This window comes from Jatropha curcas, chromosome 6, assembly GCF_041381405.1.
Source record: "Jatropha curcas cultivar XTBG-Jc1 chromosome 6, XTBG_Jcur_1.0, whole genome shotgun sequence".
Lineage (NCBI taxonomy): Eukaryota > Viridiplantae > Streptophyta > Magnoliopsida > Malpighiales > Euphorbiaceae > Jatropha > Jatropha curcas.
This window is the reverse complement of record NC_143156.1, coordinates 30,089,660-30,112,856: the sequence shown is the minus strand read 5'-3', so window position 1 is coordinate 30,112,856 and position 23,197 is coordinate 30,089,660. Positions and strand designations below refer to the sequence as shown.

General features: G+C 36.1%; 6 protein-coding genes and 1 pseudogene across 8 annotated transcripts; 3 read left to right on the top strand and 4 right to left on the bottom strand.

Moving 5' to 3' along the window:
• Positions 1-736: 736 nt before the first annotated feature.
• Positions 737-2,236, bottom strand: LOC105649226 (protein LURP-one-related 14). Its single transcript, XM_012235818.4, has 3 exons — positions 1,440-2,236; positions 1,133-1,351; positions 737-1,011 (listed from the first exon to the last, which is right to left on the bottom strand). Exons 1-3 carry the CDS (start codon positions 1,683-1,685, stop codon positions 880-882), a joined length of 597 nt encoding a protein of 198 aa, XP_012091208.1. The 5' UTR covers positions 1,686-2,236; the 3' UTR covers positions 737-879.
• Positions 2,237-2,866: 630 nt separating this feature from the next.
• Positions 2,867-5,320, top strand: LOC105649227 (uncharacterized). The gene is made up of 4 exons (XM_012235819.4): positions 2,867-3,465; positions 4,182-4,251; positions 4,332-4,440; positions 5,091-5,320. Exons 1-3 carry the CDS (start codon positions 3,130-3,132, stop codon positions 4,394-4,396), a joined length of 471 nt encoding a protein of 156 aa, XP_012091209.1. The 5' UTR covers positions 2,867-3,129; the 3' UTR covers positions 4,397-4,440; positions 5,091-5,320.
• Positions 5,321-5,334: 14 nt separating this feature from the next.
• On the bottom strand, positions 5,335-9,015 carry LOC105649228 (staphylococcal-like nuclease CAN2). 2 transcript variants are annotated; one of them, XM_020685288.2, is made up of 9 exons: positions 7,254-9,015; positions 7,032-7,087; positions 6,809-6,923; positions 6,560-6,670; positions 6,280-6,467; positions 6,147-6,203; positions 5,902-6,061; positions 5,772-5,824; positions 5,335-5,669 (listed from the first exon to the last, which is right to left on the bottom strand). In XM_020685288.2, exons 1-9 carry the CDS (start codon positions 7,404-7,406, stop codon positions 5,639-5,641), a joined length of 924 nt encoding a protein of 307 aa, XP_020540947.1. In that variant the 5' UTR covers positions 7,407-9,015; the 3' UTR covers positions 5,335-5,638. The 2 variants fall into 2 exon arrangements, with proteins under 2 accessions (XP_020540947.1, XP_012091210.1); XM_012235820.4 differs by having other exon boundaries at positions 5,756-5,824; positions 7,254-7,862.
• A 156-nt stretch (positions 9,016-9,171) lies between these two features.
• On the top strand, positions 9,172-9,957 carry LOC105649231 (Heavy metal transport/detoxification superfamily protein). The gene is made up of 3 exons (XM_012235822.4): positions 9,172-9,317; positions 9,394-9,469; positions 9,592-9,957. The coding sequence occupies exons 1-3, from the start codon at positions 9,309-9,311 to the stop codon at positions 9,729-9,731; spliced, it is 225 nt and encodes a 74-aa protein (XP_012091212.1). The 5' UTR covers positions 9,172-9,308; the 3' UTR covers positions 9,732-9,957.
• Positions 9,958-10,017: 60 nt separating this feature from the next.
• LOC105649230 (protein EARLY RESPONSIVE TO DEHYDRATION 15) lies at positions 10,018-10,755 on the bottom strand. Its single transcript, XM_012235821.4, has 2 exons — positions 10,409-10,755; positions 10,018-10,307 (listed from the first exon to the last, which is right to left on the bottom strand). The coding sequence occupies exons 1-2, from the start codon at positions 10,647-10,649 to the stop codon at positions 10,138-10,140; spliced, it is 411 nt and encodes a 136-aa protein (XP_012091211.1). The 5' UTR covers positions 10,650-10,755; the 3' UTR covers positions 10,018-10,137.
• An 827-nt stretch (positions 10,756-11,582) lies between these two features.
• Positions 11,583-17,516, top strand: LOC105649242 (cation/H(+) antiporter 15-like; annotated as a pseudogene). Its single transcript, XR_016321383.1, has 6 exons — positions 11,583-12,090; positions 12,178-14,333; positions 15,230-15,335; positions 15,383-15,523; positions 15,996-16,748; positions 17,032-17,516. The product of XR_016321383.1 is annotated as a cation/H(+) antiporter 15-like (transcript).
• A 3,145-nt stretch (positions 17,517-20,661) lies between these two features.
• LOC149495932 (uncharacterized) lies at positions 20,662-23,028 on the bottom strand. Its single transcript, XM_089723283.1, has 2 exons — positions 20,850-23,028; positions 20,662-20,757 (listed from the first exon to the last, which is right to left on the bottom strand). The coding sequence occupies exons 1-2, from the start codon at positions 22,842-22,844 to the stop codon at positions 20,662-20,664; spliced, it is 2,091 nt and encodes a 696-aa protein (XP_089579409.1). The 5' UTR covers positions 22,845-23,028.
• Positions 23,029-23,197: the final 169 nt, after the last annotated feature.

Here is a 23,197-nt window from a genome sequence, read left to right as displayed (position 1 = left end):
TGTTTAGCTGACAGATTAACTGTATATAGGTAAGAATGATAATGTATATGAAAGGAACTTGACATGGGCTTTTATGTTATGGTTGATGTGATTCTTGACAACGGGGTCGTCACTTTCAGTGAACAAATAAGTTTTCTTTAAAATATTATGATTTGTTGACTATTATAAGTTTCGTTTGGTTCAAAATGACTAATTTTCTTGGAAAGTATATTTCTCAAGAAATACACTTTTAAAGAAATTATTTCTTAGGAAGTATAATTTGAATGTGTTTGGTATGCAAATCAACTTTCTGAAAAATAAATTACTCTCCAAATATAAATTACTATAATATATCCATAATATAATAATATGATAAATTGGTAAATTTATTTCACTTAATTAGAAAACTGCAACTTTCTTATTCATATTTAAGAAACTTAAATCCCTCGTGTGAGAAAAGTTGAATGATTTACTTCACAGAAATAGAATTGATAATGCAAATCAAACACAAATACTTTTTACACTTATCGAGATGTTACATTTTCCTTGCACCAGGCTAATTTGTATATAAATTATAAAGAGAACTAAAGTCTAGTGATTAATTTATTTTGATTTGGCATTATATTAATTAATAATAAATTGTGTTGGAAGTTTTCTCTAAATGCAAATCCTAATAAGAGCAATAAAGCCAAATTAAAAAGAAAATATTCAAAATACTTTTTTATGTTAACATCAAAATGCTGTTACTGTGTCTGTGTCAACAAACATTTAGCCCACTATGCTAATTTTCAATTGCTGCCTAATTGCTAAAGCTTAAGTTGGACATATACATTACAAGAATAATTACAAAGGGTAACAAAAATATTTAATATAAAATAAAAAAAAAAGGAGAAAAAAGAATTATGGAGAGTCATTCTCATCAAGAATTACCAGCAATGCCACAATAAATGCATAATCCACCTCTGGATAAATTTTAACTTTGTATTTTTCCTTTCCCTTGCAGAAGCTTTCCAGGGTGAAATGATGTTTAACCTGTTCATATTATATAAATCATATCATTCCATGAAACTAATAGAAGCTGAAGTCTAGGCATGGAGGCAATATCCTAATCAGAAGAAGAAAAAAAACATAAAAATGAAAAGGATAAAATTACCTCTGCAAGAAGCCTGTGGCTTTTGAAAACTTTGAAAGATAAAGAAGTGTAGGATCCAGTAACATGGAAATCAGGGCTTTTTTTCTTCAAGTTTGCCAAGAAAACATGAAGCTCTTTTTTAATTTGCAGAGGATGGGATTGTCTTACACTAAAGAGGAGACTATTTTCATCTGAACTTGCACCTTCATGAGCCTTCCATTTATGCCAAAATGTAAATGCCTTACAAATAAAAAAAAACATAAATAACCATTAATTTTCTTTTATTCAAGAAAAATCAAGAATGTCGAAATTTGGAAAGAATGTTTACCTTTCCGCACATTGTAAGAATAGGAAAACCGGCAGGATCTCGCAGAATTCTTTTCATCTTCCAGCTCCAAATACCACCATCTACTTGAAGAAGTAGATTTCCACTTTGATCAAAAACTTCAAATTGTGCATTAGATAGGCTTTTAATTTTCTTCTTCACAATCAATTCCATAGGATAAGGGAAACAATACCCATCTCCAATAACACTAACTGAAGGAATTCCAAATGTCCATCCATGAATATCCATTGATATGGAAGACAATAATAATAATATTTGTTTTCCAAATGATGATTAAAGTTTATGTTTGGTAATTTTGTCCGAATTTTGTATTTTGAAGAGTTGTTCTCTTTTCATTACATTTACCATTTCTTGTCCAAGAAACATAAAGCTTTGAAATTTAAACATTCTGTAAATTGATGGAGATTAGCTTTGGAGATTTTTGTTGCTTTTTTGTACTTAATGGATCTTTTTCCTTTTCTGAAACCGGATTTCAAGGGAATTTACTTTCAATGAAGGTTGGAGAGGATTTTTCGTTCCTTGCGAGCGAGATACCTGCTTGTTTTGAGTTATTTATACGCTGGATTTGTTAAGGTGAAATTTTCATAAATCAATAGTACGGTATGGAGGCCAGTAGTTTGTATCAATAGATGGTTAGATTCTAAATTTTATTTACGAAGTTGGGATTGGAAATCTCGAATCATCGCTCGCCATTATTGTTTTTGGTTTTCTACATGTTTTGTTCTGAAATTGTACGTTAAAATGTTATACTTAAGAGTTTTAAAGTTTTTTTTTTTTTTTTTTTTTTTTGCATACGTATATTCAGGTTTCGATTCAGGATTATATTCTGGTAAAACCTCAACAATAATAATTTTAAATTTGAATTTTTAACCTTAGCTAAAGCACTTTTTTTTTTTTTACTACTTACATGCCCTTATAAATGGTAATTTGTGTTTGTATTTTTTTTAATGGAAAAATTTAATCGTAGTTGAGTCAAGCCAGAGCAATTGAATGGCTAAGCTAGTCTAACAATTTCTTTTTGGCCCCACAATATAAATGTAAAATCTCAGAAAATACTATATTAACTCAAAAAAGAAAAGTAATTTGAAAATTTTGCCCTTTACTTTAACAATTTTGGAATATAATCTAACTAAAGAGAAAAGAAAAAGAAAAAGAAAAAGAAAAAGAAGAGGAAGAAGTAGCTGGAAGGCAAACTTATTTGTTCAATTCCATCATTTATCAAAGGAATTTTTCCTTCTTGATCCATCCGATCCTATCAATGAAAGTTACTATTTCTATCAAATTAGATGGATTTTGATTTGAACTGGATTAACTGGACTGGAATGTTGAACCCAACCCGGCCTGTTATTAAACAGGCCTAATGGTTCTGGTTATTTCTACTTTCCATCAAACTTGGTTGGGTCGGGTCAAAGGTCGAAACTTGCTGAAAGAGCTTCCATTGCCCTATGCCACTGTAAATCAATGTCTCGCTTTTTGCTTAAAAACCCAAAACAAGATCTAAAAGAACCCTCTTTTATATCCCCCACCATTAAACCCAGATAAGAAAAACACTGGAAAGTCTAAAGCAAACAACCCACAAAAGCTGAAAAGCCATTACTTTCGAAACTCTCTTTTTCTGTCAATAATGATAAAACAAAGAAAGATTCAAAAATCTTGAAAAAACTGCATTTATATGGGGAAGTTGCTTCCTTCTACAGGGGAAATTCAAGAACTTTCTAAAATATTCGCTTCCTGTAAGCCAAAACGTAGAAAGACAGTACCTTTAATCAATTTGAAGCCGAACGAAGTCCGAGTTAACGCGCAGCCACTCAAGGTGAAGAAGATGGGAGAGAGCTCGCTTTGTCTTGATGGCCAGAATCGGGTGCCGCTTTCTCAGGTAGTCTCGGAATGTGTGAAACGGTGGTTTCAGGACACACTTAAGGAGGCTAAAGCTGGTGATATTGCCATGCAAGTCCTTGTTGGTCAGATGTATTGTAATGGTTATGGTGTTCCGAAAGACGATCAGAAGGTTTGAACTTTTTTTGTTTGACTTATTTGTCATTTTTGCATTGTTTTTAGGACTCTGTATTTGCTTTCTGTTGCTTTATAGTGGCGTTTAATTGCTCATGTTGTTGATTTTCGTTTCATGATTTACTAAGAAAGAAAGTTTAATTTTTGGAATGGTTTTAATCCATATTTAGGCGGATTGTTTTCTTTTTTTTTGCTTTTTTACTTTTTGAAAGGTTGTTTGGCCTCTCATCTATATTGTAATAAAAGAACTAGTTACAGTGTGCTTAGTACTTGCATTAAGATGATGTTTCGGAAGTTTGGTTTTAGAAAAGAGAACTCTAGAATAACGAAAATTTGGTTTTAGCAGCCAAATGTAGGTTTTTGTTTGTTTCAATTTGCAATTAGGACCCAAACTTAACTTATACACATTTCCTTCCACTGTTTAATCTTTTGTGTCACTGGCTTAAGGAATTTGTATGCAAGGACGCGGTTGCTTCCTTAAGTTGTTACTTGTTGTAGTAGTAGTTTTGATCTATTCTTATTTGCTTCAAGGCTAAAAGGGAGCTTTAGTTAATACTTTCCCATTATGGCATTATAAAGTAAGTCCCATATTTTGTTGTTATAATCAGATAATATGTATCCTCGGGTTTAATAATCTTCTGTGTGTTGCGCTCCCTTATATTTTTTTGTCATGAACTTGGAATTCTGAATGTTGTTCCTTTACTTTTGTTTAAGGGCCATGGCTGGATTAGCAGAGCTTCAAAGAGTCGAGCTTCTGCATGGAAAGTGAGGGATAAACGTCCAGGTATACACACTTTTTTTCTATTGATCAGATCCTTGATTATTGATATGTTCATTTAACTGATTTTCGTTTCACTTCCTTAGGTTATAATGCAAGTGACTCAGATTCCGATGAAGCAAAGGATGATGATGCAGATAAAATCAGATAGTTATTCTTTTTGAAATAACAGAAGAGAATTTGATTCTATCTGAGGTGAACTGTTACTATTCTGAGTGTTCATTTACTCGGATGATTGTAATTAATTGAAACTTTTCTTTCTACAGATATTTGCTCTTTAAGATACTGATTGAACCTTAAAATTTCATCCATGAACTATCTACATAGTGCACTTTTCTTATTTTCTTTAGAAATTGACCATGATTCTACTTTCTGAATCTTAACTCAAAACTCTCAGATGGTGATTATTACTCTGTCTACTTTCACCTTCTTTGAGCCTGTATTTAAACATTTATGAGAACCCAAGGAATAAATAAATTAAACAAACAGGAGGAGAAGAACCTTGAGAGATGTACTCCAAGACAAGAGAACAGATACATTTCTACTTTTTTCCTTTCTTTTGTAGTCTGCTTTGGTTTGCCTATTTCTCACTATAGGTAAATTTTGTTCACCTTTTGATGGTCAGCATAAATATTGCATCAACATGTTCCTTCAAAATTGATGGGTGATCCTGAACTGCTGATTTTAGGAGCATGGCTATATATGTTCCAGATTTCACATTAGGAATCATAGTCCCAAGTCATTTTACATGTTCATAATGAAAAACCATATTATCAATTATCATGCTTCTCGGTGGGCATGACACTTCCGTCATGTACTGAACTGTGTGTGTTTGGTTTTTTCAGCATATTCTTCAGTTGTACCCGCATGCCAACAACAGCTGGAGGCTGATTATACATTTCTATCTCTCAAAATTTATTTGATTTAGTTGTGTTATGTATTTTTTAAACTCTTGGTGCAGTTAGGTGCCGTATTCAGTTAAATTGATAATTCTCTTGTTCCCAATTGTTTCTCTGTGATCCTGTGGATGACTACTTTATTGAATAAGAGAAATAATGTGAGCATTTCATGTTCATTGGCAAAGTTCAATAGTCAAGCAATAGCTACATCTGCATTTAATAAACAAAGGGGGATTATACACCAGAGGAAGGGGCAGCTCTCTTGTAAAGTTGGGCACTCCAACCTTAACATTTGTCAGTTGAGCTACAGAATTAGTTAAATACAACAAAATAATACTGGCTCGCAATCTGCAGGTGTCCCTGTTCTCTCTGTTGTCTTTGGTTTTTGATTGTAGCTGTTTAGTGTGATTCAGGGCAAGTTAAAAATCATTTGCCTTCTCTTCTGTCCTTTCTCCATTCCCATGGTTTCTCTGGGTTTGATGAAGCCCATAAGCCTATGCGTTTTGCCCGAGCCTCTTTCTCCCACTAATATGATGAAAATTATATCAGGAAGTGTTTGTCGCTGACACAAAACGAGTGCAATGATGAGCAAAGGCATCAAGTTTACTTACAGTTGCCAGTTCATACCGTTGGTCATAGGCAGTATAATGCCATGCGCATCCTTTCTTCAGCATTACTTCCTATTACACAGCAGATTGTTAAGCTCTTACAAGCTGCATTCGGTAACGGAGACTAATTAAAGGTGAAAGAATGGTACCTGTGCAAATATACCATTGCTATAAACATCACCTACACTGCGGCCATAGCGATCTTCGCCATAGACAAGGACCCTTAGACATTTGCCCTCGACAAGCTTAACAAGCTCCTGCTGTGCCTCTTTACCATATGGCATTTTACTCTCTGGTGCATCTATTCCCCTATATTCTTTCCATTCCAGAAACCATTAATCTCCAGTGTGATACATCAAGATTTAGGTATTGTTCTTGCAAGAAGTAGATTTACCTTAGTCGAATGCGATACTTACGAGCAAGAATCTCCTCGTTGTTAATGTTAATCACCCTGCAGAAAGGGAAAAAAAAATCACAAATTAAACTTCTACAGAATTCACAAAATGGTATAGATAAAGAAAACTAACCGATATCCGGCATCAATAATTTTCTTGTGCAGAGCATCGGCCTTATCATAATTTCTTTCAGCCCGCGCCTTTGATCTTTGATCAGCTGCCATTTGAACATCCCTTGGAACACAAGAAGATTCCCTGGGATCAGCAGTGCTAACATAAACAGATATAGTGTCTCCATCAGGCACAGCTCTTGCATCCACCTGAATCCGGTGAAAAATTTATTATCAGATCAAGCTGATTTTCGAGATAGCAAAATAACAACTCGGAATTTGAGAGAGATTTTGCTACTAACTGGTAGGGTCAGCAACTCAAATTTCACTCCTTCAGGCAATGATGTCGGGACACCAGAAGAAAGTTCAACTAGAGTATGAGGAAGTGGTAGACCATAGTAAGCCAATAAACCCTGAAGAAAGAAATAACAAAAGAAAAAGGCACAAGAAACAAGAAACAATCTTTCTTGCATTAAAATGTGTTAGGATCATATTTAAAAATAATAATAAAAAAAAAATGAAAATCCTAATCCATCTATTTCAGTTTATACCTCAACATCTGCTTTCTGGTGTCTCTTCAAGGTCTGAATAACAAACCTAGCAGCTTCTTCTGGTGTTTTTGGTGGGGGTTTTGCTTCTCTCCAGGCCTCTAATAACTTTCTATACCTAAAAAGTGCTTATTAGCTTATTCTTTTGCATTTTATTTAAAATCCCAACACAAATCATAAAATAAAAATCTAATCTTTAATAATTTTTCTATAATTGGTTAATCACCAATTAGCTTGAGCCTTCTTGGAAGAGATCACATGTTTACTGAGCTCTTGTGGGACCTAACATAACAAAACCCAACATTCAATTAATTTTAATTTGAAAATAAACTAAGAAGTAAATTTCTAATTAGCTAAACAAATTTCCATAATGAACCAGATGCAAGTGATCAGAGTCAACGTTACATAAAGAAGCTAAAATCATCAAACTAAGCTCAAATCTAATTACCTGAGAGGTGATCTCAAAATGAAATATATCACGGGCAAGAGCTGAAACGCCAACTGTGGCGGCCGAAACGCCGTGAGGACCCAACGATTCAGAGTCGCCGGCTGTAGTGGGCTTGCAACAATGTCCATAAAGGAATCTCAAGGCATTTCCCATTTTGGGATTTTGCTAGAATGTGATCGATAAATTTAGTTATGGGAAATGAGGAATAGAGTTTAAACTAGCAAAGGCAAACGCTTTCTTCTGTCTGCTTTTCCGTAGAGAAAAAGGAGGAAAAAGAAAGAAAATTTGGAGATGGTGTTGTTTTATTGGTAAGGAATATAAAGGAAGGAAACAACCAATAGGAAGGCAGGAGAACACGTGGGAATTTCTGATTTGGTACTAGTCATGAACTGTTCTGACTTTTATGAACGTCTTGGAACACTAACGTTTCTCTAGTTGGCTGAAATGGATACTTTTACAGTTGTTTGTTTTCTGCAAATGAGTACTAATTAATTTTGGTTAACTAAATTTTTTATGCCTGAATTTTTTAATTTTTGTTATTTTGATGTATAAATAGAAAACATTTTCAATCCATATCTAAATTTTTTCGAAAAGATGATTGAGACATGTGTTTCGACAAGTAGCGAAAACACTTAAAATCATGTGCAACTAACGTGGAATTTTAGTGGAAAATACGATATTAGACAATGTTGCTTAAATTTTATCTCTTTTTGTACAGTTAGGAGGTGTAATTTCTTTAAATCGTAATCCTTATGGTAAGTGCACTTTTTGAAAGAATTTGTGTTTTTAATTTTACGAGAATTGATATTTTTTATCGCTCAAACTAACACTTTGTTAATCAAATTTTATCCTTTAATGAATATAAATACTTAATTAACTAAAAAAAGGTTCTTCCCTCATTCCTCAAAATAGATTAAATAAATTATCACACTTGCATGTGCATTGACCTTAACTTGTGGCTTACGAATACAAAAACTTATTTTAAAAGAAAGTATTGTGTAGATTGCAAATCTATATTGCTTCCTGGTCCGTTTGCTGCTGCTAAATGATTGCCTTCTATTATTTGCGGTTATTTTAATTATAGTTAACAAATTTAAGCTTCGTAGACAATTAGATTAGTATTGCATTAACGAGAAGGAGCCTAACCCCAAAACGACAAGAAAACAAGTTTAATAATGGTTTACCCCTTCAAAAGCTCACTTCTTGGCACCTTTAGTTAACGATGAACTTCATTTTATCATGATATAGCACTCTCTAGTACTCTATAGCACTAACAATTATAAAACATAATTATAAGACAATTATAAAACATTTGTCCAAACTCAGTTTCTGGAATCTGTATGTTGATGTATGTATACACTAAGAAAAGCGACTCTCAGTCTCAGGTCTGTCTTTCCAGCTGCAGCCATTAACCACTTTTATTCAACCAAATCACCTTAGTTGACAAATTTTAGCTTTAACTATGATTCTACTGGTATTGGAGATTTATTCTCTCCTATAGTTCCATACCAAACATAGCCCTATAAATTTAAGGGCACCCTAATGCATCTTGAGGGCTAGAGAAAGATCATATAGCCAATCCCAATTAGTTTGAGACTATGGCTTGGTTGTTGGCAGTAAGCTGTCTTTCCCTTTCTAGCAACAAATATACATTTTTACAATTCAAACAATAATCTTCTAGTTAGAGCAATGTTAGCATTGCACAATATAAAGATGACAAATCTGAAGAATCAAACCAGAAAAATTGGGTATGAACACAATTTTGCTTAAAGGGCGAGACTTTAGATTGGTCACTATCAAACAGAGCAAGGCAGTAATTGGAGGCTAGCTGGTTTAGTTTCTCTAAAGTCAAACAGTATGGGAATAAAGGAAGCTTTTTAACAAAAGTGATATTCCCATCAATCAAGTAAAGAATCCAATACCTCTCCCTCTTATATATTTACACGCTTCAATTCACTTTACTAAACATTGACATTGCATTCACTCCCGCTATTTGGTGGGTTGCTGATCAGTCTTCAATCAAATTTCACTCGCTCTCAGTTTTCAACAATCACAATGACTAATGTAAGTATTTCATGAATCTTTTAAAAACCTTTGATTGCTTTTGAAGCTAAATTTGATGATTCAATTTGGGAAACAGGTAGTGGAACTGAAAGTGGGTTTACACTGTGAGGAATGCATCAAGAAAATCTTGAAAGCTATCAAGAAAATACAAGGTAAATATGAGAAATCCATCTTCAAGCTCTTGATCTATTAATCTTCCTAAACAAGGTTTTATGAACTACAGACTGATTTAATACATAAATACTTCATATTTGGTTCGTTTTCTTGCTAGCAGATATAGAGACATATAATGTAGATATTGAGCTCAATAAGGTCATAGTGACCGGCAATGTTACTACAGAAGAGGTCATCAAAGTCATTCACAAGATTGGCAAGACTGCAACCACTTGGGAAGAATATTCAACAAATTCCTAACTTGATGAGATCTTAACTACTTGGTAAGATCACACACCAAAGACTATCAGATGTAGCTATGGGGATTTTGAGCTTCACTTACACAAATGTGTGCTCCAATTTCTATATAATTAGAAAGAAAGAAATCTGTAAAAGGCCTATCTTTTACGATAGTTGCTTTCAAGAATTTCAAATTTATGTTCTTTACATATATAAATATCAGTAATATTTTTTTTTTTTGGGTTAATTTTTCCTTTATTATTTAAGAAACAAAAAGTTGCAAGATTACAAGATGCTACACATAAGATGAAATGAAACCCAGAAAAACAAACTAGCAAATGAAAGTTTGGGTCTTATGTACAACAGTCAACAACTACAAATTAAGTAAATAATCTGAGTTATTCTCAAACTCACTGACTCACATACTCTACCTCGGCTGCTGAATCGTTCGTGGACTCACTCTCACACTAACAATCCTTGGTGCTTTTTCTACATACTTGGGTACCTGCGCCACCTGAGCTCGACCCTTTTGCCACTTCATTACTCCTATTGAAACCAAATCCTTGCTATGCTCCTTCTCTTCCATCTCCACCGCCTCTGCAATAAATCAAGAAAGACCGAGTTACTCAGTTGAATCACTGACTCAGAGCAGATTCAAAACAATGCAATAAATTATAAAAGTTACGCCTTTCTATTACGTTTGGTATCAACGCAGTCGCAAAAGAGGGAATCGACATCGACTTCGTCGAAAAAATTGAAATGGAGAGGATCAATTTGAGGATCAGTGAAGCATTCTTCAAGCCAGTAATCGCGGAAGGAAGGAGAAGAGTGGACGAGGGACCACCATTGATCGGAGAAATCCTCCACCGAACGATAAGCCATTGGGACGAACAATGGAGCGTTGGGATTCAGTGTTGATGTGTGAGAAATTACCTCCATTGCCACTTCGAAGAAATGCAAGAAAAATTTGATCTTTGAAGTTTGACAGAGAAAGAAAACACTGAGAGTAAGCTTTGAAGTTGTCAATAAGACTTTATGAACATTATCCACATTAATATCTTCTTCAATAAATAGGAAAAGAGTTCTGAAAATATCCTTGCCATCGCATATTATTACAAAAATGGCACCCTTTTTGTTTTTCTTTTTTTTTTAAAAGGAAATTGGCACCATTTTTTTTAATTTGGCTTCATATAAAGGAATTATCAATTGCTAAATCTTAAAATTTTATTTTTTCATGTTTAAAAAATGAGTATAATTAAAAAAATTTTTAAATTAAATAAAAAACTCTTTAATTTAATTAAAACGTCACTTTTACTTAATTGTTTTAATTACACTTTTTAATTTTCTCAAAATAATAATAACTTTTAAAAAATATAAATAAAGATAAAGATGAACGAAAATAATATCCATTATGTGGATAGTGGGGATAGGGACGCGGCAGCTACGTGTAGGTGACAGTTATTTTGTCTGTTGTGTCGAAAGTAGGTAACACGTCATTGTTCTCATCCTTAATTCCGACGTGTCGCTTAGTTTCTCGGGCAAAGCACGTGAATTTGAGAACCATTTCTATCCACCCACTACTAAAAACCAGATGTACAGAACATGGTATATAATCTTGTATTATTTAATTAGAGCATGCCTGAAACAAATTGAAAAATAATATAACATCATATGATTTAGATTTTTTTTTTTGTAACTTTTGATATTTTGTAATTATATGAATATTTCATTTATACATTTTTTTTTACATTTGAAATGATAGATTTATAAAACAAAATATCTAATTGATCTTCTCTTATATAAAAAGTGCGGAGTCTCAAGTAGTTAAAAAGAAAAAATATCATCACAAATATTTTTATAGATCGCCAAAAATAGTATTGCTATGATTTAGCAGTTACTAGGTAGTTATTTCTGTTATGAGCTGTAATCCAATAAAAAAAAAACACTTTGTATTTAACAACCATATCTTAAACTGAAAAACTAAATATTGCCAGCCAAAACTTGCAAAATTCCATGTTTGATATATTTGTATATGCATAAATATTATGTGCTGAATATAGCTTTTGCTAATGCAAATTAAGATCAATTAACGATCTTCCTTACTTTCTTTCTTGCTTCTTCTTCTTCTTCGTTTCATTTGTTGAAGGAAGGGTGTCCCGTAACAATGGACACCCCTAAATCTATCGTAAATGTAAGCGCAGCCTGTTTCGATTATGTTCCGGTTAACTCTCCAGGAATATGGAATATGCATGGAGAATCTATTCTTCAACATGCATTTTTTCGCTTTCAGCTTCAATTAGTTTCAATGGTTACAATTGCCCATATCTTCCATACATTTCTCAAGCGGTTTCATTTCCCTCGACTAACTTCAGACGTTCTGGTAATATCATTTATTATCTTTCTTTCAGATTAGGAAAGAATAGGAATTTCTCTAACATTATCTTTTTTTTTTTTTTTGGTGGATCAGGCAGGCCTCATCATGGGACCGACATTTTTCGAACGATATTTTCCTAATAAAGCAAGATTGTTATTTCCTCCTGTCCCGAATCTCGTATTCGGATCATTATTAAAGATTGGATATATCTTGTTCATCTTCTTAGCAGCAGTAAGGTTGGATACAAGTTGGGTTAAAAAAATAGGACAACGAGGCTATATTCTTGGAGCTTTGATATTTCTATTTCCTTATACAATGACAGAATCATTACAACTCGTGTTTGATCCAAATACAACTTTAACTCCTGTAATGATCGTTGTAAGAGAAAATAATGCTGAAATGTATTTAGCAGCATTTACTCGAAGCCAATTTGTGGATGTTAGTGCTGTTCTAATGCATCTAAAGATCACTAATTCGAAACTCGGACACCTTGCATTAGCTTCAACCTTACTCTGTGATATTGGAAGGTTTATTTTCGATAATGTTACATTTTTGAATATGAGAGTAGTACATGCAGCAACAGTAAGAATTGGAGTTCAATCTTTTATACTTATAACCATTTATTTTGCATTTATTTTAGTTCTGATGAGAACTTTGAGTTTCTGGTTCATTAGAGCAACTCCAGAAGGGAAACAAATGAATGGACTTTATGTGCAAATTGTGGTAGTAGTTGTGTTGTTTTTGTCTTCAATTGGTGATACTATGGGAGTGAATTATCTTTGGGGACCTTTTCTATTTGGTTTGATAATTCCTGCAGGCTCTCCATTAGCAACAAATCTAACATCCAAGCTTGATACTTTCGTTTATGGCTTGCTAGTTCCTCTTCTTTCTACTCATTGTGCTAGCAAAGTTAATATCTGGGAGTTGTTAGGTCATATGGAAGATGCTCTCAATTTTCAAATGGCCTTAATTGGCTATACTTTGCAGTTGATTGCAACTCTATTCATGGTACTGTTTTGTCTTCACATTTCTTTCAAAGAAGCTGTTGCTCTTTCTCTAATCTTGAACATCAAAGGTACCAAAGAGATGGGAACTTTTTTGAGCTTTACACCCCTGGAGGCTCGAGATCTTGACAGTACAAGTGGGATTTTTTTGATTTTCTTGTTGACATCTTATGCGCCTCCTTTAATTAAACTGCTATATGATCCGACCAAACATTATATTGGATATAAGAAGAAGTGCATCCAGCATACTCCATATGATGCGCCGCTAGAGATATTAGCATGTGCACATAAGCAAGAGGATGCAACAGCTGCAATTAAGCTACTGGAATTTTCCAGCCCTGCAAAGCGATGCTCTTTAACTGTTTATGGACTCTGCTTAGAAGAACTCATTGGCTCTGATAACCCTTTACTCATTAACCATCAATTAGGCCAAAGAAATAAAGATCATGTATCTCGGTCGCAGTCCATTATTGATATTTTCAACTACTTCAAATTGCAGCATAAAAATTTAGCTCAGCTGAACATTTTCACTGCAATATCACCTATCAAACAGATTTATCAAGACATCTGTTGGCTTGCATTCGACAAGACTTGTTCGTTAATACTAGTGCCACACCACAAAAGATGGAACAACAATGGCAAATTGGTTTCCAACAATAATGACTTCAGGAAATTGAACATTAATGTATTAGAAAGAGCTCCTTGTTCTGTTGGAATTCTTATTGATCATCGAAAGACTCAAGGCTTGTCTTCCATTTTCGAATCATCGGAGACATATAATATTGCTGTACTATTTATTGGAGGACCAGATGATAGAGAAGCATTATCGTATGCATTAAGAATGGCGAAAGGGAATAAAGTTAAAGTTACAATTTTTTGCCTTGTTACTACTCAAGGTACAGTGCATGATAATTGGGAGAACATGCTTGATAATGAATGTTTGAGAAACATTCGACACGAAAGGAGTGCAAGTATGAACATTAACTACGTAGAAAAAACAGTAAGAGATGGGTCTGATACAGCAGCTGTAATTAATTCAATTGAAGGAAAATATCACCTTGTTATGGTGGGACGTCGCCATGAAACTGATCCACAAGCAATATCAGGATTATCACAATGGACCGAGTTGCCGGAGCTGGGGCCAGTAGGTGACCTGCTAGCTTCTCCTGACAATACTAGTTCAGTTTTAATTTTAGTGATACAACAACAAATCTTAAAAGCAAATCATAGCGACATCTTAAATAAGTGACGTGAACATTGGAAAGTTCAAATCAAGGAAACCCAAGATCATTTGTATTTCACACTTGACAAGGCAATTAATTGATCCTTTTGGGTTTTGATTCTGCATTTGGTTCAAGTAATTGATCAAATTGTAGTGTATTGGATTGTATTTTCTATCTTTATAAAAAAGAAATTTCCAACAAAATTCAACTACTTAATTATTTTTTCTTTCCTTCATTTTTTAAATTTGTGGGAAGCTTGAAAGGGATTTGAACCCAACATCTTCCTAAATATGCAGATTACTAGCCTATAAATGGGTGAGGTTTGGCAAAGATAAACCTCAAGGTATTAGATAGTAGAAGTTCTAATACCATTTATCACAATCTAGACTAATCGGTATATTAACTTAATAACCAACAACGTGTTGATTGAAGGTTTCAAACGGTCTCGATCACCGTAAGACTAAAAAAAATATGAGTTTGATCTCAGAAAATATACTTGCTGTGAGGGTCAAAAACTTTTATACTCTATGGTCCAAAGAAGATTAACTAACTCTTAGCTCTACCAAAATTTATGTGTAGTCTAACAATCAAGATAAGCTTGGATTAACCACATGGTAAAATAGTGCTCCCTTTGTTCCAAAAACTATATTCCTAATTTTTGGTGTTCCAAAATATTAGTCTCCCTTACCAATAGAATCGTGCAACAACCAAGAAGAAAATATTTCTTCCAGTAGGAATTCTTATTGATAGACGCAGAACTCGCAATCTTTCTTCCATTTTACTCTGACAACAACATTTCGTGTTGGTGTACTATTTGTAGGAGGCGCAGATGATAGAGAAGCACTTGCTTATGCCTTAATTAAGCATTGCAAGGAGCTTCAATGTTCAGCTCGCAATAGTTGGCTTTATCACTCCCAGGGATTCTATCCAGGATAGTTGGAAGAGTATTCTTGACAATGAATCTTTGAGAATAATGAAGAAAGAAACGACAATGAATGCTAGTATTCTTTACATGGAGGAGACAGTGAGAGATGGTTCAGATACTGCAGCTATAATTCAATCAATTCACAGAAATTTTACTTCATTTTAGTAGGGGGTCGTCATGAATCTGAGCTAGAAGCAATATCAGGGTTATCACAACGGAATGAGTTGCCAGAGTTGAAACCAATAGGAGACTTGGTTGCTTCTTCAGATGTTACTAGTCCTGTCTCAGTAATTCTCAAGCAAGTCATAGTAGTATCTTAAATTAATTATGTTATGTTGAAAATAGGAAGAAGAAAAACAATCTTTGTTGTTGGTTGAAATTTTAATTTTCTGTAACTTGTAATTCTATTTGTTTCTGCTATGTTGCTTGTAGCTTTGGGTTTTTACTTAAAAATTTAAATTTGATCAGATATTGACTTGTCTTAGATAATAATCCGTAACTTGTAAGCTTAGTCTAGTTAAACTTAATAACGTGCTCGGGATGATTTTGAATTCCAAGGGAATTCTGGAACTCACAATCTACAACTTCTGGAAGGAGAACAAGGTCTGGTTAATACTAATCCATGCATATATTATAAAATAACAAATTCCTCTCTAAAAATGCATGATAAGTCTTCTTTGACTACTGGAAGCTAAATTCCATGACATTTCTCAAAGATGTCAAACATAAATTGAACTCTTAATTTGCTGCTAATTTCAGATTTTACAAGACAAAGCTTTCACTCTCTGCATAATGTCAGTTTTAGCAACAACAGGATTTATAACTCCATTGGTAAGACACCTCTATGATCCTACCAAAAAATGCCAACCACTTACGAGAAGTACAATCCAACATTACAAACCAGAGTCAGAATTTCGAATGCTAGTTTGCATCCACAAACCTGAGAATGTCCCAACCATTGCCAACTTTCTAGAAGTGTCTCATGCCAGTATGCCAGTGTGGAAAGCCCCATTACTGTTGTTGCTTTGGTGCTCGTCGAACTTGTGGGCCAAAACACTCCCCTCCTTATATCAAATGTCTACCATAGATCCCCTCAGAATGACAGATCTGCTGCAAGTAGAATTGCGAATGCGTTAAGACAGTATGAGCAACACAACCAACGCTGCACAAGCATCCAATCATTCACTTGAATCTCCGAGTACGATACAATGCACATCGATATTTTCCGGTTAGCAATGGACCGGAGAGCGACCATTTTAATTATGCCATTTCACAAGCGGTGGAAAATACATGGCACTGTTGAGTCTACAAATCCTTCTATTCGACGCATGAACAAAAAAATCCTCGACAAGGCCCCATGCTCTGTCGGAATCCTCGTAGACCGTGGAATCCTGACAGGCACTGAGCTCGAATGGCAAAGCAAGAAAATGTTATCTTGACAGTGGTAAGACTTCTTGTTTTTGGAAGTGAAAATAGTATAGAAAGAAAAGGAGACACTGAACTAATATTTCAGTATTGTTAAGAAGTTGACTTAGCTGCTGCACTTCCAATTTAGTTGCTGCATTTTTTCTTTTTCTGTTATGTTTTGATTTGTTCTACTGCATTTCAGTCATTATTTCCATTTTTCTAGCTGAGTTGTTAAACATGGAGGCATGTTCCATGGTTGAGCTGAAATATAGGAATTTCTGTTATCCTTTTTTTGTTGTATTTAAGCACATTTGCAGTTAATAAAAATACAGTACCCTGCAATATTCTTTTTTTTTTCCTCTGTTATTTCTTAGTTTGCTCCAACAAGTATAAACAAAACTAATGCCGGAAATGAAAGATTGATACATGTTGAAGAAATGATTAGAGATGGAGTGGGGCTATCTCAATGTATAGGGAAGATTGTAAACTATTTTGATTTATTTTTAGTAGGGAGGTTTCATCACAATTCAGCTCTTTTCTTCGGTCTTGAAGATTGGAGTGAGTGTCCTGAACTAGGATTTGTAGGAGACATGCTTGCTTCACCAGATTTGAGGACTTGTGCTTCAGTTTTAGTAGTGCAGCAACAGAAAATGAGACGGTCCAAAAGGGAGTCTCGAGCTCAGATTGTACCAGATGATAGTATATGGTCTGTTTCTAAGGAACATCACTAGGTTAGAGAATTTTTTTCCTTAAAATTCAAGAACCTACCTATCTGTTTTTGTTCTAGGAATGCAAGAAATTGTTCACAAGGGCACAGTTGTGATACACATGATTAATTTCTAACTCTTCCTAGCTCTCTAATTTGTTCTCTAATTATACGAAATTGTATAGAATGGCATAGCTTTACCTTTTTTTCTCTTATATCATAAACTGTGAGAAACTATAAAGACTTGAACATCTGATTTTCTGTGCTCGAGTCTTGACCAGCAAACTGTTAATCTGGGACTAATGTTATTTTGACCAAAAAAAAAAAAAAAAACATCGGATAAGCCCAACTTAACTGTGGACATACCTTGGAATAGCGAGAGGCATTTCTGATATAGTCCTATATAGTATAAGAACATAATTAATGCTACTAAACATAATTAACACTATGTCTATGTTAGTGGTTCAAATTGAATGATTTAAATTATACCATTAATAATGATAAAACCGTGTAAGTCAGACAACCTCATAAATCTCTCGGGGTTGTGTAACGGTTGGTTTGGTTTTTGAACCGATCTGAAACGAATCAAAATCGAAATCAAACTGAAGTGAAAACAGCCAACCAAAATTGAACCAAAACCCCAAACTGATTCAGTTCGTTTAGTTTCAGATAAACTAGTTTGGGCAAAAAAAATTTGGTTTAGCCAGCATGTAAAATGAACACAAACTGAAAACCGTTCGGGTCACTCCTGTTAAAAACTGAATCAAAACCGAACTGGACCAATCAGTTCAGGTTCTGTTATGGTCCCTAGATAAGGATCTAGTTATGGGGCGATGGTATGAGGGATTGGTGGGTGATTGGGATGACGAAGGGCGTTTACTGCGACCTATGGTTGCAGACGTTCAGGCTCAATAGAGGGACCCTGAAAACCTCTTGAGTTTAAGTCTCAAAAACTGTAGAAAGTTCAAACTGAATTTCATTAACAGAAATGAAAGATTAAATACAGAAATATAAGTAACTGCCTCTACAAATAAGGAAGTTACTGCCTTAGTGGAATTGGTAAACCACCCACTAACTTAGGGAAAGCAAACACATGACAGAACATGGGAAAGACAGAAAAACAGAATAGAAACTAACTGCTGGACAGACAAAACAGAAAGAAGCTAACTGCTGGACTTGACTGACTTAGCTTTCTGTCCATGGGTGAACCTCTTGTACACCTGGACAGGCTTGCTAACATTACTCCCCTCCTCCACAAGGCGTTTGTCCTCAAACGCAAAGTTTGGATATTTGTGGTGGAACTGATTAGCATCCTCCCATGAAGCATCAGCAGGAGAAGAGTTATGCCAATGAACCAGAACTTGTAAATGTCCACCCCGCACACGATGATCCAAGATAGCAAGTGGTTGATGTTGAACAGAATCCTGCGGAAGAGGTGGCAAAACTGGAAGAGGTGCAGTCGAACCAGTATGGTACTTTTTCAGGCTGGACACATGAAAAACAGGATGAATTTTTGACTCCGAAGGTAGATCCAGCTTGTATGCCATGGTTCCAACTCTTGCAGTAATAGTAAATGGCCCATAGAACTTAGCTGAAAGTTTCTGGTTGCTCCGTTTAGAGATGGACTGTTGGCGGTAAGGCTGAAGCCGAAGTAAAACCTGCTCACCAACATGGAACTCCAAATCTCGATGATGTTTGTCATAATTAGCCTTCATTTTTTGCTGCGCTAGAAGGAGATTATGGCGTAGTAACTTCAAAACTTCATCCCTGGACTGTAATGCAATATCCACAGCCTCTACGAATGAACTACTAGGACAGTATGACAGCAATCTAGGTGGTGGACGGCCATAAACCACTTCAAAAGGTGTAGCCTTGAGAGAGGAGTGAAAACCGGTATTATAGCAATATTCAGCCCATGAAAGCCAATCTGTCCATTTAGTAGGCTGCTCACCTGTAAAACATCTGAGATACATCTCAATTGTGCGGTTTACAACCTCTGTTTGACCATCAGATTGTGGATGGTAGGCTGAGCTAAAAGACAATTGAGTGCCACTCAAACGAAATAGCTCCTTCCAAAAAGAACTTGTAAAAGTAACATCACGATCACTGACCATAGTTTCAGGCAGCCCATGTAATTTTAAAATATGATCGAAAAAAGAACGAGCCACACTTACAGCCGTATAAGGATGAGTCAGGGGAATAAAGTGGCCGTATTTTGAAAATCGATCAACCACCACCAATAAAACACTTTTCCCTTTGGACATTGGCAAGCCTTCCACAAAGTCCAAAGAAATGTCTGACCAGATTTGTGTTGGAACCGGAAGAGGTTGGAGAAGACCTGCTGGTTGCAATGTTTCTGATTTGTGGCGTTGACAAATATTACAAGCTCGAACAAAATCTCGAACATCAGATTTCATTCCTGCCCAATAGAAATCACGTGTGATCCTGTAGAGAGTCTTTTGATAACCCTCATGAGTCTGATTGTGCAGGGCAGCTACCACCAGTTGAATTGAAGGAGAGGCTTTTGGCAGAAAAATTCTGTTTTTGTACAGCAAAAAGCCCTGTTTGAAATTCCACTGAGGCGGTGCTATTTTGTTATTAACGTGAGAGAGTAATTGCTGTACCTCTGACGAAGATTCTTGTTCTTTTTGAATTTCTTCAATTAAACTGAGTTGCGGCATAGAAATTGCAGAAAGGACAGCAATGTCGGCATTTTGACGAGAAAGGGCATCTGCAACCTGATTGTTCTTTCCAGCCTTGTATTCCATTGTAAAAAAAAATCCCATCAGCTTACTAATCCAGTGCTGCTGGTTGGAAGAAAGAGTCCGCTGCTCTAGGAGGAATTTTAAACTGTAGTGATCTGTCCGCACTATAAATTGGCGTCCCCATAAATAAGAATTCCAGTGCCGCACTGCCTTGACCAACCCAATCAGCTCCTTGTCATAGGCAGGTAATTTCTGATGGCGGACTGCCATTGGCCGACTGAAATAAGCGACTGGTTTGTTGTTTTGTAACAAGACAGCTCCCATTCCCGAATCAGAGGCATCACACTCGATGGTGAAAGGCTGGCTGAAATCTGGAAGAGTAAGAACAGGAGTGGATGTCATCGCTTTCTTAAGTTCATCAAAAGCAGCAATTGCCTCCTGACTCCAGTGGAATGAACTCTTCCGTAACATCGCCGTGAGAGGGGCAGCAATGATACCGTAGTTCAGGACAAATTTACGGTAATAGCCAGTGAGCCCTAAAAATCCTCTCAATCCCCGAATGGTTGTGGGTCGAGGCCAATCCAGTACTGCAGAAATCTTGGATTGATCAACCTGTACACCTTGTGAATTTATAACATGACCCAAATAAGCAACCTGGTTCTGGGCAAAGGAACATTTGGATTTCTTCAAAAATAACTTGTTGCTGGACAATAATTGAAAGACCAAACGCAGGTGATGGAGGTGTTCTGCCCAAGTTTGACTGAAAACCAAGATATCGTCAAAGAAAACTAAAACAAATTTCCGCAAATAGGGTTGGAATACCTCATTCATCAATGCCTGAAAAGTTGATGGAGCATTCGTGAGGCCAAACGGCATCACCAAAAATTCGAAATGGCCATGGTGAGTGCGGAAAGCAGTTTTCTCAATATCTGGACTGTACATGCAGACTTGATGGTATCCAGCCAATAAATCCAATTTTGTAAAGAACTTAGCCCCTCCTAACTCCTCCAATAATTCATCGATTACCGAAATTGGGAACTTATCTTTTACAGTTTTCGAATTTAGTTCCCGGTAATCCACACATAACCTCCATGAACCATCTGCCTTGGGAACAAGAATGACGGGTGAGGAGAATGGAGACCGGCTGGGTCTGATGATGCCCTGTTGCAACATGGCTGAACATTGCCTCTCAATTTCATCTTTCTGCCCATGAGGATATCTATAAGGGCGAACCACCACTGGACCCGTTCCTGGTTCCAAAGTTATACGATGATCACAAGGCCTGTTAGGAGGAAGACCTGTGGGAGTATTAAATAAAGCTGTAAATTCTGCCAACAATTTCTGCAATTGAATGTCAGCCTCTAGGGAAGTCTGAATGGCGTTAACTTCTAATAAAAATTTAGGGTTAGGAGTCTGGATTCCCCATAATTCAACCCGTTTACCCTGGGCATAAAACGCCATACTCATGAGAGAGAAATCCCACAAAATTGGTCCCAATGTGCGTAACCAATTAACTCCCAATACTACATCAAAATCGGTTAGAGGCAGCACAAATAAATCAATTGATAAGGAATAAGAGTCCAAGTAGAGAGTGGACTGTTTACAAATACCAGGACTATTGATAGATTCCCCATTGGCCACGTTAACCTGTAAATCTGCTCTTTTATCCACAAAGGCCGTTGAGTGATCTACGGCTGAAACAGAAATAAAACTGTGTGTACTACCCGAATCAACAAGGACCAGAACTGATTTCCCATTCCACTTTCCTTCCAGACGCATCGTTTGAGGGTTTCTAATTCCAGTGATTGCATTCAATGAGATCTCTGGAGGGAATTCTTCTTCATGGAATTCAGCCACTGCATTTTCAGTCTCTCCTTCAACTAATTCAATCCAGAAGAGTTTTTTGCATTGATGTCCCCGCACAAAAGCTTCATCACAATTGAAGCAAAGGCCCTTCTTTCTTCTATCCTCCATCTCTTCTCTGGTTAATGTTTTAACAGAACGGGTAGGCCTTATGTTTGTCACTGCTGTTCCCTTTCTGGTATCACGAAAATTTGAGATTTTGGAAAACAACCTGCGTTCATACAAACGAGACATGCTCATTGCTGTCACCAAATCCTTGGGCTGATTTAATTCAACCTCCACAGCAATTGCTTCCTGCAGTCCACTAAGGTACAATTGTACCTTTTGGAATTGGGTAAGTGTGCCGGCACGAGATACCAAACTCTCAAATTTAGTTTGATAATCCGCTACGGATCCCCATTGTTTGAGTTTGGCTAATTCCCCCAATTTATTGCTACGAACAGGTGGTCCAAACCGAAGATTACACTGGTGGGTGAACTCCTCCCACGTGGGATCCGGCATATCTTCCAATAATTGCATGTACCAAAGCTGTGCTGCCCCCTCTAAATGATAGGCAGCCAAGCTGACTTTCTCTTCCTCCGAGGTGGATTGATGACGGAAGAAGTGACCGCAGCGGCTTAACCAAATCAGGGGGTCTTCGAGCCCATTGAAACGAGGGAAGTCAAGTTTGGTAAATTTCGGTACAATCGTGTTTCCTCCAGTAGATTCAGAAACAGATATACCAGAAATTCCCTTATCTTTGCGGCCCTTGGAATGACTTTCAGCACTAGCAGACATTCCTCTTTTACAGGATTCCAAATCCAGAGACATTGCATCAAGCTTGGCTTGTATTTGGTCCACCTTCTCTTGTCGAGCTTGGTTGGCTTGCTGCTCGGCTAGGACAATGTTGAGGAGTTTGGTAAGTTGTTCTGAAACTGAGTCTCCCATAACTATTGGCTCTGATACCAATTTGTTATGGTCCCTAGATAAGGATCTAGTTATGGGGCGATGGTATGAGGGATTGGTGGGTGATTGGGATGACGAAGGGCGTTTACTGCGACCTATGGTTGCAGACGTTCAGGCTCAATAGAGGGACCCTGAAAACCTCTTGAGTTTAAGTCTCAAAAACTGTAGAAAGTTCAAACTGAATTTCATTAACAGAAATGAAAGATTAAATACAGAAATATAAGTAACTGCCTCTACAAATAAGGAAGTTACTGCCTTAGTGGAATTGGTAAACCACCCACTAACTTAGGGAAAGCAAACACATGACAGAACATGGGAAAGACAGAAAAACAGAA

Bases quoted from the DNA above. Each gene is read 5' to 3' on its own strand.
- LOC105649228 (XM_012235820.4), bottom strand. From the start codon at position 7,406: ATGGGAAATGCCTTGAGATTCCTTTATGGACATTGTTGCAAGCCCACT. The intron at 6,468-6,559 runs GTTAGTAGCAAA...CACCGGATTCAG, and splicing joins TTGAGTTGCTGACCCTACCA to GTGGATGCAAGAGCTGTGCC. The intron at 5,670-5,755 runs GTAAGTAAACTT...TCATCATATTAG, and splicing joins AACGGTATGAACTGGCAACT to TGGGAGAAAGAGGCTCGGGC.
- LOC149495932 (XM_089723283.1), bottom strand. From the start codon at position 22,844: ATGGGAGACTCAGTTTCAGAACAACTTACCAAACTCCTCAACATTGTC. The intron at 20,758-20,849 runs GTTTTAGTTTTC...ATTATTGTCCAG, and splicing joins AACCCTATTTGCGGAAATTT to CAACAAGTTATTTTTGAAGA.
- LOC105649230 (XM_012235821.4), bottom strand. From the start codon at position 10,649: ATGGAGGTAATTTCTCACACATCAACACTGAATCCCAACGCTCCATTG. The intron at 10,308-10,408 runs GTAATAGAAAGG...GATTTATTGCAG, and splicing joins CGACTGCGTTGATACCAAAC to AGGCGGTGGAGATGGAAGAG.
- LOC105649231 (XM_012235822.4), top strand. The intron at 9,470-9,591 runs GTAAATATGAGA...TCTTGCTAGCAG, and splicing joins AGCTATCAAGAAAATACAAG to ATATAGAGACATATAATGTA.
- LOC105649226 (XM_012235818.4), bottom strand. From the start codon at position 1,685: ATGGATATTCATGGATGGACATTTGGAATTCCTTCAGTTAGTGTTATT. The intron at 1,352-1,439 runs GTAAACATTCTT...TTTATTTGTAAG, and splicing joins TTCTTACAATGTGCGGAAAG to GCATTTACATTTTGGCATAA. The intron at 1,012-1,132 runs GTAATTTTATCC...TAATATGAACAG, and splicing joins GCCACAGGCTTCTTGCAGAG to GTTAAACATCATTTCACCCT.
- LOC105649227 (XM_012235819.4), top strand. From the start codon at position 3,130: ATGGGGAAGTTGCTTCCTTCTACAGGGGAAATTCAAGAACTTTCTAAA. The intron at 3,466-4,181 runs GTTTGAACTTTT...CTTTTGTTTAAG, and splicing joins TTCCGAAAGACGATCAGAAG to GGCCATGGCTGGATTAGCAG. The intron at 4,252-4,331 runs GTATACACACTT...TCACTTCCTTAG, and splicing joins AGTGAGGGATAAACGTCCAG to GTTATAATGCAAGTGACTCA.